General features: G+C 36.4%; 1 protein-coding gene across 1 annotated transcript in view; it reads right to left on the minus strand.

The window, feature by feature from the left end:
* Positions 1-7,886: 7,886 nt before the first annotated feature.
* LOC114875673 (RNA-binding protein Pasilla) overlaps positions 7,887-15,653 on the minus strand; it is a 33,084-nt gene continuing 25,317 nt past the window's right edge. The window contains exon 6 of the mRNA XM_029186239.2: positions 7,887-8,376. Coding sequence (XP_029042072.1) covers positions 8,365-8,376 — 12 coding nt within the window. The 3' untranslated portion in view covers positions 7,887-8,364. The remainder of the gene's footprint in view (positions 8,377-15,653) is intronic.

Genomic DNA, 15,653 nt, shown 5'->3' on the forward strand with positions numbered 1-15,653 from the left:
ATAGAGGATTTTATGAGATAAATACTCCTACATTTTTTATGACGTCTGATCCTGTATACTCTGCTAACTTACGTGTCTTAGTTTACTTAGGAGGTAAGGTGAAACTAGAAATATTTTCTTAGAATTCTATTTTTTCTCAAAGAACAACTTTATTCCCTTCATGATGAAACTAACACTTCAGCTTATTTTTAAATTTTTTAATTTCCATGTTCTCAAATCCCATTTTATCAAATTTTTATTAAATTTCCAATTTACCAAAATTGGAATTTGGATATTTCTATAATAAACTTCGAAATTCCTTTAGATTTACGTAAAGTAATGAAACATATAAAATATTTGTAACAATCATACTAAAAATCCACTATTTCGAGGCTTCGATACACAGTTTAGATGGATAACCAATCTGTACACAGGCTACGAAAAATATCATAAAAAACCCAAGCGAAACGTCAGTTCGCACATTTGTTACATATCTATAGAACTCTGACGATGAATAGTTTCGTAAAAAAGATACAACAGCTATACATCATTTGAGAAGGCCATAAATTGAACAGCACAGAGATAGACTACCAGTATAATCCTTATCTCTAACTGACTGCAATACTGACAATTATATTATATCATTAAAATAACATCTAATTCTATACGAAATGCGAGTGAATGAACTTTAAACGCGAGGATCAAACGTGGGGACAGGGTGGAGCATACGAAGTGTTCCCTTCCCCGCCCTGCCGTCCCGTTAAGGATGATTCACGCTACACCGTGCCGGGTCCGAGCCGTATCTCGGACGGGACACGATCAAAGATCTTCATATACGTTTTATATGAATCTGTTCATGTTACACCGAGTCGAGCCCGAGCTTCGGCCGTATGACGGCCGTGCCCCGGCGTCGAAACGTCCGTGTATATTGTTTCGCCGTCGCCGCTCCGTTCCCGGTTCGGTTCGGTACAGGCACGGTGTAACATGAACGTACTTGCGAACGGGTCTTTTGCGGCGTAACGATGGAAACTCGTGAAAAAAACGATCTCGGTCCGTCTCGGGCACGGTGTAGCGTCGGTGTAGCATGCATAGTATGCCCGGACGATGCCCGGTGACAACGGCTCGGTTCCGGCACGGTCCGCCTCGGGCACGGTGTAGCGTGAATCATCCTTAGTCGTCTTTCTATCTCTGCACGGTAGTCTGACCAGTCGCGTGGACTATCTACTTACGGCGCCGGAGTGCGGTCCTCCTTGACCTGTACTACTTGCTACCCATGCCTACTATAGCGCGCAACACTCTATAACAGTTTCTTAGTGTCCACTGTTTGATTAACACGTTGAACGCCATGGGGGTCACCGATGACCGACACCGGAAATCACACATGCCTAAATAATTAAAAGAAAACAATAGAAAAACATTATTTTAAATAAGTTTTGGTACAAATAATGTAAAATGGCAAATGGAAAGCTTAAAATTTGAAATTTTTAAATTAATTTCTATTCTTAACACTTAAGGCGGGGTGTTTTTTCTGTTTTTCTCAGTTTCCGGGAATTTTTTAAATCGTTGCAATTTTATTAAATCAACAATATTTTTGATAAAATTTTATATTATCATGATTATCGTGATATTTTGTAAAACATTCACCCTTGTGAAGTGGAACCTTATATATCTACAACTAATGGTAATAAGAGAAAACCCCAATACGTATAAAAATGAAAAATTAACGCAGCTTAATAAAAATTCGAGCAAAGACGAAAATCTACGTGGGCCGTCTTAAAAAGTCAGAATGGAAAACGTAAATTTACGTGGCCCATCCGTTAAGTGTTAATAATTAGAGCTTCAATACGTCCCACAACAAATGGCTATTTTAACCGTGGCGTTCAACGTGATAATAAAAACTCGGCATAAAAATTTTAAACAATTTGAAATAGTGAATTTTATTTAATTATTTAAAACAACAAATGTTAGTAAATAAATTGTAAGAGATCCTAGGAATTTTTAAGAGTGAAATTCTTCAACACGTTGCGTCTATCTTACCTCTTTGAAAGATGAAACCGGGTTTACTGCAGGGTTGTTAACAAGGAATTCCTTCGTTGATGCTCAACCTATTTCAAAAGGTGCTCAATGTCTTTCCTTTATAATACAGTTTCCAAGGAATCATAGCTAACTCGTACACACCCTTTGTCTTAAATTATACGTATAATATTGGTTGCTGCTGGATATTCCTGTAATGAAAAGCGTCGTCTAACGAACGAACCAGAATAACCACTGACGACGCTGATGCACGGTATCAGTAATCAATAACTTAATAACACAGAGCAGAAATGATGAAGCGAGAAGAAATAGATGTGTGCGAATGTTGGATATCAGTTGAGAAAAATTCTTCCTTCGTTCTTTCTTTTATTTTTATTAAAAACTATAGCCTGCGGTTCTATTTTTTAATACGGTAGAATTGTAATTATCAGAATATCAAATAACACTACTGGAAAAGTTATGACAAAATTATCAGATATCAAATAATATGAAATGTGAATTAATTAAATTTAAATTAAACTCATATTAAATGGCATTAAATACAAATTGAATACCATCTGCAAAAAGTTTATTCCATATAGAAATCTATTTAAAAATAGATTTTGTTTTTTGTTTCCTATCCACTGACAGATTCATCAGAGAAAATCCTTTATCCAGAAAGTCCAGAGAATTTCTTGTCTGCTCCTTCACTTTTTTATCTATTATTAGAAACTACTCTGTTATCTTTTGTTGCGAATGTTCCCGATGTTCTTTCATCGAAGACATCATGCAGCATCTCTAGAGAGTGATTTCATGGAGTGCTACGACCCGCTTGCTTCTTATGTATTTCTTTCCAACGATTTCTTTCGAGATGTCAGCAATTAGGATGCTAAAGTTGTCGAATGGACATATTTGTTCATTCGTGAAATCGTGAAATTAAATGGTAATTGAATAAATTTAGTTTGAATTCTCAATTTTTTTTAGATATCACAAATTTAGAAAATGCAAACAATGCGAAATAGAAAATTATATTAAAATTGGGGCTTTCTTGATGGTCCGCCATCAGAGGATCAATAACCAATATAAACTACTATCTCTTTCGTAGATTGCTAGTTTCAATCTTTGAGTGCAACGCGTTCCAAAAATGCGTTCGATATGAGACAGTGGTGTGATAGAAATTGGAATTGTGTATGATTAATCGATTGACAGGTTAGATGTCGGCGAATCAGAGACGAGCTTGGTGGTTGCTCGTTAATTACTGAAACGGTTGATGGGCAGTACGCTGCTAGATAGAGTTAGCTTCACGAGTAGTCCACGGACAATTGTTTTCAAACCTTTAGTTCCGGCTGTAATCAATAAATCTTTTCAAAGCAATTCGACTAACAAGAAAACTATAACTATATTAATTAATATAGTTGATTTCTAAAATTCAAACACTTAAATTTTCAAATTCTCAAATTTCTAAACACCCAAATACCCAAATTCTCAAATTCTGTTATACCGAAGTTCTTAAATATCCAAACACCCAAATACCCAAATTTTTAAATATCCAAGCTCCCAAATACTTAAATTCTCTAATTCCCAAACACCCTGCTACTCAAATACCTAAATTCTCAAACACCCAAGTTCTCAAATTCCCAAACACCCGAAAACTATAACTATATTAATTAATATAGTTGATTTCTAAAATTCAAACACTTAAATTTTCAAATTCTCAAATTTCTAAACACCCAAATACCCAAATGTTTAAATATCCAAGCTCCCAAATACCTAAATTCTCAAACACCCAAATTCTCAAATTCCCAAACACCCAAAAACTATAACTATATTAATTATTACACATTGATTTCCAAAATTCATTTCAAATTCTCAAATTTCTAAACACCCAAATACTCAACATCTGTAATACCCAAGTTTTTAAATATCCAAACACCCAAATACCCAAATTTTTAAATATCCAAGCTCCCAAATACTTAAATTCTCTAATTCCCAAACACCCTGCTACTCAAATACCTAAATTCTCAAACACCCAAGTTCTCAAATTCCCAAACACCCAAAAAATATAACTATATTAATTATTACACATTGATTTCCAAAATTCAAATTCTCAAATTTCTAAACACCCAAATACTCAAAATCTGTAATACCCAAGTTTTTAAATATCCAAACACCCAAATACCCAAATGTTTAAATATCCAAGCTCCCAAATACCTCAATTTTCCAATTCCCAAACACCCTGCTACTCAAATACCTAAATTCTCAAACACCCAAATTCTCAAATTCCCAAACACCCAGGTACTCAAGTACTTAAATTCTCAAATTCCCAAACACCCAAAAACCCAAATTCTTAAATCCGCAAGTACCCAAATACTCAAATATCTAAGTACCGAAATCCTTAAAAACATGCAATACACGCTCAATAATTAACGAAATATATAATAAAAATATAATTTCACAGCTTCCATACGCGAATTGACGTTGTTATCAACTCCCAAAGGTAGTTCTTTCTCTTCTGGTAATAATCACTGGGAAGATCGGCTTCTGGTGCCGGAGGCGCATGCCTATTACAACTCCTGCCATGATGTTCCTGTAATTGGAACTTCGTAGGAGCTCCCTCCTTGACGGACAAACTGATCCAGCTGGATTTTACAGGAACGGATGACGCAATTTCCAGTTGAATCTTATTTGATGGAAAGAGTGAGGCATAGGGAAGAAGAACGCTCCTGACTGAATGCTGTTCCATCGGGAATGGCTGGAACTATTCCTTAATTTTCAGCAATTATGAAACTCTAATGATCAAAGTTGCGTCTTGATTGTGATCACGATTTAATTTCTTCATAGGTATGAGAGATATTTTAATTTTATAAATTACTCAGCAAGTAAAGAATAAATCTGTAAAAAATAGTAGGGTGATTAACTCTCACTGCGGTAAGAAAAATAAAGGAATAACCTAGCTAGAAAATGAGAACGTTACTGTGTCTTTTGAGGATTCGCTATGAGAACCTTTTGTTCGAAATAGATGAAAGTATTGTAACTACAGAATGAAAGTTCTTGCTACCACATCAATCAGCCACTCGCCCTTGGAAAGAGTTGAGAAGCCCTAAATCAAGCTTGCTAAACTCCCCCTCCGAGGTAACGTTGCCCGCGGACAAAAGTTTGGGCAAAATCTCGAACAGTAATTGTGAACCTCTTGACGTCACCAGACAGTAAAATGTAGGACGATTCTTCCATTTCAGTTTAAATAATGAATGTTCCCAAAAATGTTTAAAACTGAATCCTGTTCTCAGAAAATAACCTTTCAATTTTTATTCTATAAAGGTTAGAAGTTGACTAGTGAAATTCTTTTATAACCATGGATACTTGTAGAACAAGAAACGAAAGACATTGCAAATAAGTTTTGATACGAGATTATGTTTCTTCTTCGAAAGGAATTTTCTTCTATAACTTTGATAACTCAAATTTTTAGAGTTTTTAAAAAGTTTCCACTTTCCTTCTTCTTTTGATACGTTCATCTCGAGTTACGTCTCCATCCATGAAATATCCATGTCCGTTCGATTTAAAGCTGAACTTCTGAGGACGATTTTAAAGACAGCTTCTTACACGAACCATTCTTCTTTCCAGAGTTTCGAAACTGAAATTTTGACAATAGTTTGGATACTTTGTTTTATTAAATGTTGGTATCCAGAATTATGCGGACGGTAAATTGAAAAATGAAGTCTGTTCTTCCACTTCTGTTCCCTTTCTCTATCAAGCGTAAAGTAATCTGGTGTAAAAATAAACGTTCCGACTGATAATCGGATAAACGTTTCTTCGACAGTTTCCCGATAACGCGGCTGCTTTCTGGGAAACTCGAATAAAGACATTCGGAAATCTCACTTTCACCTGCGGTAATCTGCTGTCAGATCCATTTTCCCTCGGTCCAGTTATCGTTTGCTCTTTTATCAAGCCACGGATCTCCTAACCGAGAAAGATCGAGCCGCGATATCAAATGCGCGAGTAGGGTCTAGACAGGTACCTTCAAAACTTCATTTTTCTCGTCTGCTAATCCTTTTTTTACAGGAAAATGAAAGTGTGATAAATAATAATTTCATGATCAGAATCTCAGAATTTTTAAATACTAGAACACGAGGATACTAGAGTGCTAGGACACTAGGATATTAATAGTAGGGTACTTGGATACTAAAATACTAATACTGGAATACTTAGATACTTGAATACCAACACTAGGGTACTTGGATATTAGAATACTAATACTAGAGTGCTTGAATACTAGAATACTGATACTTCGGATACTTGAATACTAGGATACTTGGGTACTTGAATAGCACCACTAGGACATTTAGATACTAGAATACTAATACTAGGGTGCTTGGATATTAGACTACTAATAGTAGGGTACTTGAATACTAGAATGCTGATACTAGGGTACTTAGATACTTGAATACCAACACTAGCGCACTTAGATACTAGAATACTAATACTGGGGTGCTTGAATATTAGAATACTGATACTAGGGTACTTGAATGCTAGGATATAGGATACCTGGGTACTTGAATAGCAACACTTAGATACTAGAATATTAATACTACAGTGCTTGAATATTAGAATACTAATTCTAGGGTACTTGAATACTAAGGTACTTGCATATTAGAATACTGAGATACTAGAATTTTAGAATTTTAAATTGATAAGAGGGTCAATCCGCAATTAAGGGAACAAAATAATTAAAAGTTAAAAAATTTTAATGAAAATTTGAATGCCTTGATATTAATATTCGTTTTTTGCTTGTGAATAAATTTGTAGCATTTAATAGAATTCCTGCTTATAATCAATTTTTCGATACATATTATTAATATATTAAAATTGGAGAGGCGTACGAGAAACGGTATATCGATTTTAAGCGGTAATAGCGCACTGATGGAATCACCTGTTCAATCGGTGGAAAATGATTTGAATTACAAATGCCTCGTTGATAATAGAATAAATGTTATTTGGTCGAGAGCTCGAAGTTCGGAAGTGGCTGCATGCCTCAGCCCTCATTGTGCACTGTAAAATTCGATTTCCACTTTGTTAATAGCAATGCGGTGAGCGGAAACGTGGATGCTGTTGAGAACGAAATTAGGTTTGCTAATTTCTACAAAAACTTTCTACGTATTTGTTTTTTATTAGCCACAGTAAAAACTAAGTGTACAGGTAGCACTTAAATTCTCTTTTTTAGACACATCTAATCAAAAAGACTTTTAATAAGCATATGTCCATCTTTGATAATTTTCAATTATTGTAATTGTCAGTATCATATTAAGACGAATTGCACAATGATTTTGAAGCACCATTGATCGAATTGCAGATCGAAATACGTGAACCGAAAATATTGCATAATATGCCATACCATAGAATACTAGAATGCATTGATTTAATTGATATGTGAAATGTTAATTAGACGTTTCAGATGAATTTGCATTCCGAATAATAAATAAAGTCAGGCTGAATTGTTGAGTTGAACAAGGAAATGAAAAATATAACAGTAACAGCAAAATATTGTTATATTAAATTATACAAAGATTATTTATAAGACATTCTTGTACATTCCTTTTCTTTTTCCTCCTTTTAAATAATTCCTTACGAGTTTCTAAGAGTCTGCATTCTGGACAGATTAGGAAAAGCGAATAGAAAGCAGTATCGTAAGATGCAAACAGAAAATACCGCTCGAAGCAAGCGGAAAATATTGAAACGTATTGCCTTGCTAGTCTAAAATAAAATCCTCTGCTACAGGTTTTATAATGGTAGAAAATATAGAGCATTGTTTGTAGGAGATACGAAATTGAATTTTGGTTATTGTTCAATAAGTTTTCTTTTTATTTTTAAACTAATTAAACGCAATCATAGTTAATTCTACAGAATTAGTGACATGGAAATACTGTGGTCAACGTCAGTTTGAAACGATGCATGTAACTAGATAAAGTTAGACAGTTGTTCAGAAGTAAGTTTGATTACCACTGAGAATATCTGGGAAGCTTGAATCAAATTCGAGTGGGAAGTCAGTGGCATCGCAGTCGTTCATGCTGAAAAAACTTTTGAAGTGTATAAATTCGAGATTGAGAACATTCCCCTGTTGAAAATTGTATGACCCGGTCTTTTTACTATGAATTCCTGTGTGAAATTACAGAAAGTAGTCGAACTATTAGATAAAATAACTGAGAAATAGGAATAACTATTAAATATTAATTCAAATTTTCGCGCGTCGATGCGTGTAGGTAGGCAGTGGGTGGGGGCACAGGCCTATATATATGGGGCCTTCTCCCGTACATCGGCAGTCTCCTCGCGGCCACCGAGGGGGAAGCATGGGTGTTGAGGGAGGCTGGACACCCAGAGTCACCCCTTTTCCTGAAAAAATTTGATTTAATCGCTGGTATAATTACATTATTAATATTATAATAATACTATTAGAAATTTATCTTCTCTCTTATTTTCTTAATTATTCAATTACATCAAATTTCAAATGTGAATATTTTTTGTTCGTAAAAATGATTCACCTATTATATTAAATTTATATGTATCTATAAATATAGAATCGTCTTGACACATTTATTCCCAAGTATTCTCAAAGATGATTTAACATGCTACTTAACCATATTTAATGAATCCAACAGTAATGTCCCAGTTACAGTTACAAAGTACATTATTGCATCTAATGCGATATTCTCAAGTATTTTTCTGCGTTTTTCCCTCGTAACCTCTCATGAAAGTGGAGCAACGAAGTGTTTCAGAAATACAATTACAAATGAGTTGAGAAAAATTAAAGCTTCCGTTGCACATTATTTTATGTAGAAAAAATTGCATTGTAATGCATCGAGGGGTCAATGTCAGCTAATGTGTAACAAAGATGTTTATTTATTTGCATGTTTAAAACGGTTGGAATATTGTTACTCGCGTTTGATTGCATTTTGACGTTGAAGGGAGACGGGATTGTGGTAATGCAATACGATCTGTACGATGCAACTGCAATAGCCGGGCAGGCCATCAACGAAACGTTGACCGTTCGTCAACCGCAATACACATCAACCTTGTTACCACCGTACAGGACATTCTTGGCGTCACGACAACGCGTACGTACCAGGTAACTAAATCAGTTATTCCTGTTGTCTGCATTTCCTGTTCAGATATTCATATCTCTCCGTGTTTCGTATCATTCGATCAATGATACTTGTTTTTTTCATTTTTATTTCCTATATGCGAATACGCCAATGTTACCATCCCCTTTTCCGAGGAGCTGTACTTCCAGAAAGTACAATCCAAACCAAATCTATTTTTTGGTACGAATTTAACTTAGAACCTACATTATTTTAGGTTAGATACTTTAAGTTATATTTTGAACTAATCAGTTTTTTACCAAGTGCTTCACCCTCGAACGGCGGACCATGGAGAGAGCCCCAATTTTAATTTAATTTTGCACCTATTTTAGAATAATTGAAAAATGATAGTTACGTTATTATATTCAGATCGATTTGTTATTATAAATTGCATTTATTCTATTAAATTAGATTCAGACAGGTAACTCCGATGATTCAAAGAATTGCGGTAAATTTTCTAAAGTCCTTTAATAAGACAGCAAGAGTATGTCTTTTTGATGGCGAACACCGAGAGGATGTTAAAAATTTTTACACGGCGTGGTTGACATGAATTTTCAATAGCTGGAACGCTTGAACGTGGAGTGCTGCACTTTTCCTGTCACAATAGAGCATCCCGCGTCGCGACGCGACTCGACGCGACGTGACTTGAGCGTAGAACGTAATACCAGCGTCGGGAGACGTCGCGCGTCGCGTCGTTGCGCTTAATTCTTATACTTACGCCTCGTTTCGTTTTAACATACGATAATGTCTATCTTTATTTCGTTCCTTACTGAAATTATCGCGAGATTAGTAGGATAGAAAATGAAAAAAGAAAGAATAGATATAAATAGATTTAATTATTTATAATTATTGTTCTAATTAAAAAATTAGAACAAAAATGGCACTGAATTAATTCCAAAGCTTGATTAACCATAATCGATCTGTATAATTTCTATAATAACTTCTGGTCTATATTCGAACCATTAATTCCTAAATATGGAATGCACTTCTACCTTTATCATTACTTGTTCAGATCTTGTCAAGAGTACGATCATTGTAATGTATTGGAAATGGTGAATACTGCGGAGATTTCTATTGAAGATTTCTGCAGCGTGTATTCTTCACAATGCAGACTATTCTATCCGAGATATTGCAAATAAACTAAAGGTATCGATAAACATTATCAGGAAGAAAGGAACCACCGACAGCGTAATGAATGAGCAGAGACCTGATGGAAGAAAGAAATGTATTTCGCGACAGGAGGTACATACATATGTACACCCTCGAATGTGCTCGACGTTCCGCTAGACTCTAGCGGCTAGAGTCTAGGGAAAATGGTGGTCTAAGCCAGCGGAGGGGAAGGTGTCCCCACCACTGGGTATGATACCTCGAGTCATCAAGCATCATGCCTAATTTACAGGAGACACTTTGTATCCGAGGAGGAATGATCAATGAGTTCAATTCGAAAGTCGGTTGTCAAAATAATTAATCGTGCCTAGCCGCTTCCGACATCGAAAACGAATGACGTCGAGAATGAGGGCTGCAGACGCCCTTGCAATCGGCCATATGCTAGGCACCCAAGATGGGCACCTGTGTACCAGGAGTAAAGAGCTCCGGAGTTACATACCTAGGTCCCGGTGCTGGTTCCTTAGTAAAACGATTTAGTCGAGGCTTCCCCCACCACTAACTAGACTTCCCCCTCCACTAACTAGGCTTCCCCCGCTACTAACTAGGCTTCCCCCGCCACTAACTAGGCTTCCCCTACCACTAACTAGGCTTCCGAACGGACCTGTCCGGACGCATTTCTTTAGTCAAGCGATATATCTTGTACTCTCGATTTCCAAAGCTCAACTGTACTAGTCCAGACACTCTTCTATGCGGTAAACGGTTTAGTAGTATGTAAGTAGCTACTCGCCACTCGACTAAATTACTAGCCCTGTCTGAAGTTCAGACTCTGAACCAGCCTTTAGCGCCGGAGAAAAGTAAATTGATTCTCACTTATATTGTCACAAGAAAAAATGGAATTTTATTAGAATTAGAATTTTTTTAAAAGGATATAATTTAATTCATTTATTATTTTATATAGTGTATTTACAATGCAATGTAATGAAGGGTTAACAATACGGTGCACACTCTATCCATAAAAATATCTGTCAAACAGAATAAAATTCCGAATTTTTGAAAGAGTTTACAATCTTGGGATTCGAAAAGCTGAGGCTTGTATGGAAATGGGAGTGTAGGTACACTCAGTCCCATCGAAGTTGTCGCAGTGAAGTTGGCGCGCTAACGCATTCACGCCGCGGCGGCGTTAGCGCGCCAACTTCACTGCGACAACTTCGATGGGACTGAGTGTACATACAAAACTTTCTATACACCTTGAAGTTTACGAAATCCTTGGCTTCCCTTTTGAAAGGAGAAATGTGAAGCTAATCCGTTATTTGTATGGTACTTCTAAATACCAGAAGGAAATAATATTTGCTTCAACCAAATTGAAAAATTGTTTATAATTTTGATTATATCAATTTTTATATTTGTGAAAATATTCCGGTTATTCAAAAAGAAAAAGGATTTTAATTCACCCTATTGATCCCCCCAAGTTACCCTACTGTTACAAGTAAAATCCATTCTTTAAACCCTGAATTCACCCTGTTGTTCTTGTCGCTATAACTGATGTTTGCGGTGTCATTAATTAACCGAAGTGTACCTATAAATTACGTAGGAATGTTTGTAAACAAACTGAATAACGTCTAATTGGAAGTGGGGCTGCTGTAATTTACAAATATCACACTTGCTCATTTCAATCGTGGAGCAATTTTCGGCTGCGTATATTTTAATGATTATTGGAAGATTTGCTAAAATTAAATGAACGTTCAATTTTATATTCTATTTTAATCGATACATTGAATTTTCGATTACGTCGCCAACGATTTATACGAAAGTCATTCGATACGTACTTATTGTATAACGTTACATATTCTTGTCGACGTGATACAATTTTATATAACATCCATTTAAATAGCAAGGAAGCAGAGATTCTTCGACGAGAAGAAGCGTAAGAATAGGATTTCTACGCTATTAATATTCGTCTGAAGTGGACGCATTGTTAATGTAATTCCATTCTTGATTAACTGTCCGACCGCTACATTAGCGAGAGGCTCATCGAATCAACCGTAATGCTTGTTCATCCGTGCGTTATTAATTGCATCGAGAGAAGATTATTCCATTTCATGGAGTTCATGCGATACGCTTTCCAAGGAAATGTGTCAACGCACCTTGACAGTTTCGAAAATGAACTGTTAATTACTATATTATATATCTGTGTTTGATTAATGGTTTTGATAAAAAAGAATTGAAGATTAATCTCAACCTTTTCGATATAAGAGAAACAGCAACTCTCAAAACCTTAACTTTGATAATATTAATATTAAAAAGTATCATTTCTAATTATTACATGTCATAAAATTTAGTATATAACTGGGAAATATGAATAATGAAATTAATATCAATTCAAATATTCGCGCGTAAACTTCAGGCGCCAATGGTGGGCCGCCACAGGCCTATATTTATGAGGCCTCCCACTCCAGAATCGCCAGTGTCCTCGCGACCGTCTAAGGGGAGGGGTATTTTTTCTACTTTGAATTTAAAAGCTTTCTACATAGCAACTACTTCAATACGTAGATAATATTACAGCATCTCTAAAAATGAAAATGTTTACGCTCCTCCGAATAATAAAAACCATTCCACTTTCTAATAAATTGTTCCACCTTCATACTAGCTGCATGCGAGTTTTAGTACAAAGATAAAATAAAAGTAGTAAAACTCTGCATCGCTTGCAGCTCGTACCGTTCGATGATAAATGAAACAACGTTTAAAACGCATCTTCCATAGGGGAAACTCTCTCTCAGATTTCGCTCAATTTCACCAACATTTCGCATCGATGTTGTATACGAAAGTACCCAATACACCGCCCGTGAACATTTCATTATAGCAGCAGTGATTACGGTGTATTGAGAAGTGACAGTGACGGATGAAGAAAAAGTTGGCTGGGCCCGGTATATAACGTTAGCGGCACGCATAATTATGGAAAAACAAAGTATTAAATTAACGACGGTTGAATGGGTATTGAGCGGTAAAGGGGGACTAGGTAACGTAAAGCATCATTCAACAGAGATATTGTAGTTTCGAAAATAATGACCGATGAGAGAGAGTAAATCGTGAGTCGTGCACGGCTGTGGCTAAACAAAATTGAAAGGGACTCAAACACAAGTGTGCCCGGGATTTCGCATTGTGTATTACCAGCGAAATTAAAGTCGATGCTTGGAAAATTGATGCTCCGTATAAATCACCCACGCAGCTCACCTAATGACACTTTCACACGTAGAGAACCTATGCAACTGCATTAATGGAAATGTTAACCAGACGAATTAACCAGTGAATTAATTCTTTATAATTGCTGTCGGAGATTTATGTTTCAACAACAGAGTAAATGGTTTAATTCATCCTACAAAATATGTATATTACAGTATCTAGATTTAAGTACTTACGTTCCAGTTAGTAAGTGTGGTGCAAGCAAAAGCTCTATCCTTATTTCCTTTTATTTCTACTAGTGGAAAGCCCCGTCCTATGCACGGGGAATTAATGAGTTGAAATATAAATCAGTTAAAATTTGACTTATCGGCTCAACCTTTCCAGTTATTTATTATTTTTTTGTTTTTAAGGGCCTCACGAGGCCCAACCCTTTATCACTGCATCCCTTACATGACTGCATCCTTAACATCCCTGTATCCCTTATATCACTACATTCCCTATATTCCTGCATCTCGTATATGCCGGCATTCCTTATACCTCGGCATCCCTTACATCTCTGTACCCTTTATATCTCTGTATCCCTTACACTCCTGAATTCTCCCTGCATCTCTTGTATCCTTTCAACCCTTATGATAAATATATTATAAATAAAATACTTATGGCCACTGGTTCGAGTAAAGGTAAGTAAAGGTAAGTAAAGGTAAGTAAAGTCTCGTGAAAAATAATTTTAAATTTAAATTTTTGTAAAATTTAGTTTCTTCTTTTGCCGCCAGAGGACGCTGATTCGGCGTCGAAATTTTAGTTCAAATATTTGCCGCTAGGCGGCCAAAATTTCGGCAAGCTTTAGTTTCTTTTTTTACCGCCAGAGGGCGCTGATTCGACGTCGAAATTTTAGTTCGCGCTTTTCCCGCTAGAGGGCCAAAATTTCGGCAAGCTTTAGTTCCTTTTTTTGCTACCAGAGGGCGCTGATTTGACGTCGAAATTTTAATTCAAATATTTGCCACTAGAGGGCCAAAATTTCGGCAAGCTTTAGTTTCTTTTTTTACCGCCAGAGGGCGCTGATTCGACGTCGAAATTTTAGTTCGCGCTTTTCCCGCCAGAGGGCCAAAATTTCGGCAAGCTTTAGTTCCTTTTTTTGCTACCAGAGGGCGCTGATTTGACGTCGAAATTTTAATTCAAATATTTGCCACTAGAGGGCCAAAATTTCGGCAAGCTTTAGTTCCTTTTTTTGCTGCCAGAGGGCGCTATGATGGGATGCTTACAAAAGAGATGCAAGGATGTAAAAGGATGCAGTGATGTAAGGGATGCAGGGATGTAAGGTATGCAAAGATGTAAGAGATGCAGGAATATAAGGAAAGCAGAGATGTAAAGGATTTTTTTTTTTTTAACGTGGGGAAATCTTGCATAAGACCCCCCACCGACCCCTGGGGTAGTGCGGCGGGGGAGTGTCAGATTCTTACTGACTAAAACCCCACGACGACTAACACTGGCGCTTTACTTTGAATTTTTAACAAAACTTGAATGCTCGATCGATACTGTGGTACTATCATTGTAAGAGTATATACACATATAACATTTTTCTGCCTTGTTTCCGAGCATACGTACAACGTCTCATCGTCAGCATCATTCACAGCAGTGACTATAGATAGTAGAAGACTTTGTTACCGAAGGGTGGTCATTTTTGGGTTGAGTGTCCGCCCAGTATGAAGATAGATTTCCACAGTCGGTATAACAGTATTCATAAACGGCTGAAATTACTCGATAACTTACCGACCAATTTTCAAGTTTAGTTGGTAAGTAAAGGGGGACTGGTAAGACAAGAACGACTGTCATACCGACTTGTACATGCAAATTTAACCTCGCCTGGGGGTGTCTAGGACCCTAAAAGATCAGGAGGCAACCTTTCAAAAACAAAGTTCTGTCCAGTCTTCTTTTTTTGCCTGTAGTCATTGGACTCATATAAGGTTTTATGCGGCCATTTTCGCCCTATTTCTGGTAACGACGGTATGCTTGTAGAGGAGCGACATCAGCGCTCTAAATAGACTGGGGGACATATTAAAATGTCTATCGTTGTTTCGCAATTTATACATTTTTATGTATAAATATGTAACAGGCAACTAGTAGCGAAAACAAAATTATAATTCCTAATTGGTGTAGACTGATGCATGTATTCTTGTTTGTGTTTGTGCAAATCTGAATGTATATTGCTCCCCCCCAACCAAGATTTCTGGTTCCGCCCCTGTG

The sequence above is a fragment of the Osmia bicornis genome, chromosome 15 (assembly GCF_907164935.1).
Source record: "Osmia bicornis bicornis chromosome 15, iOsmBic2.1, whole genome shotgun sequence".
NCBI classification, from domain to species: Eukaryota; Metazoa; Arthropoda; class Insecta; order Hymenoptera; family Megachilidae; genus Osmia; species Osmia bicornis.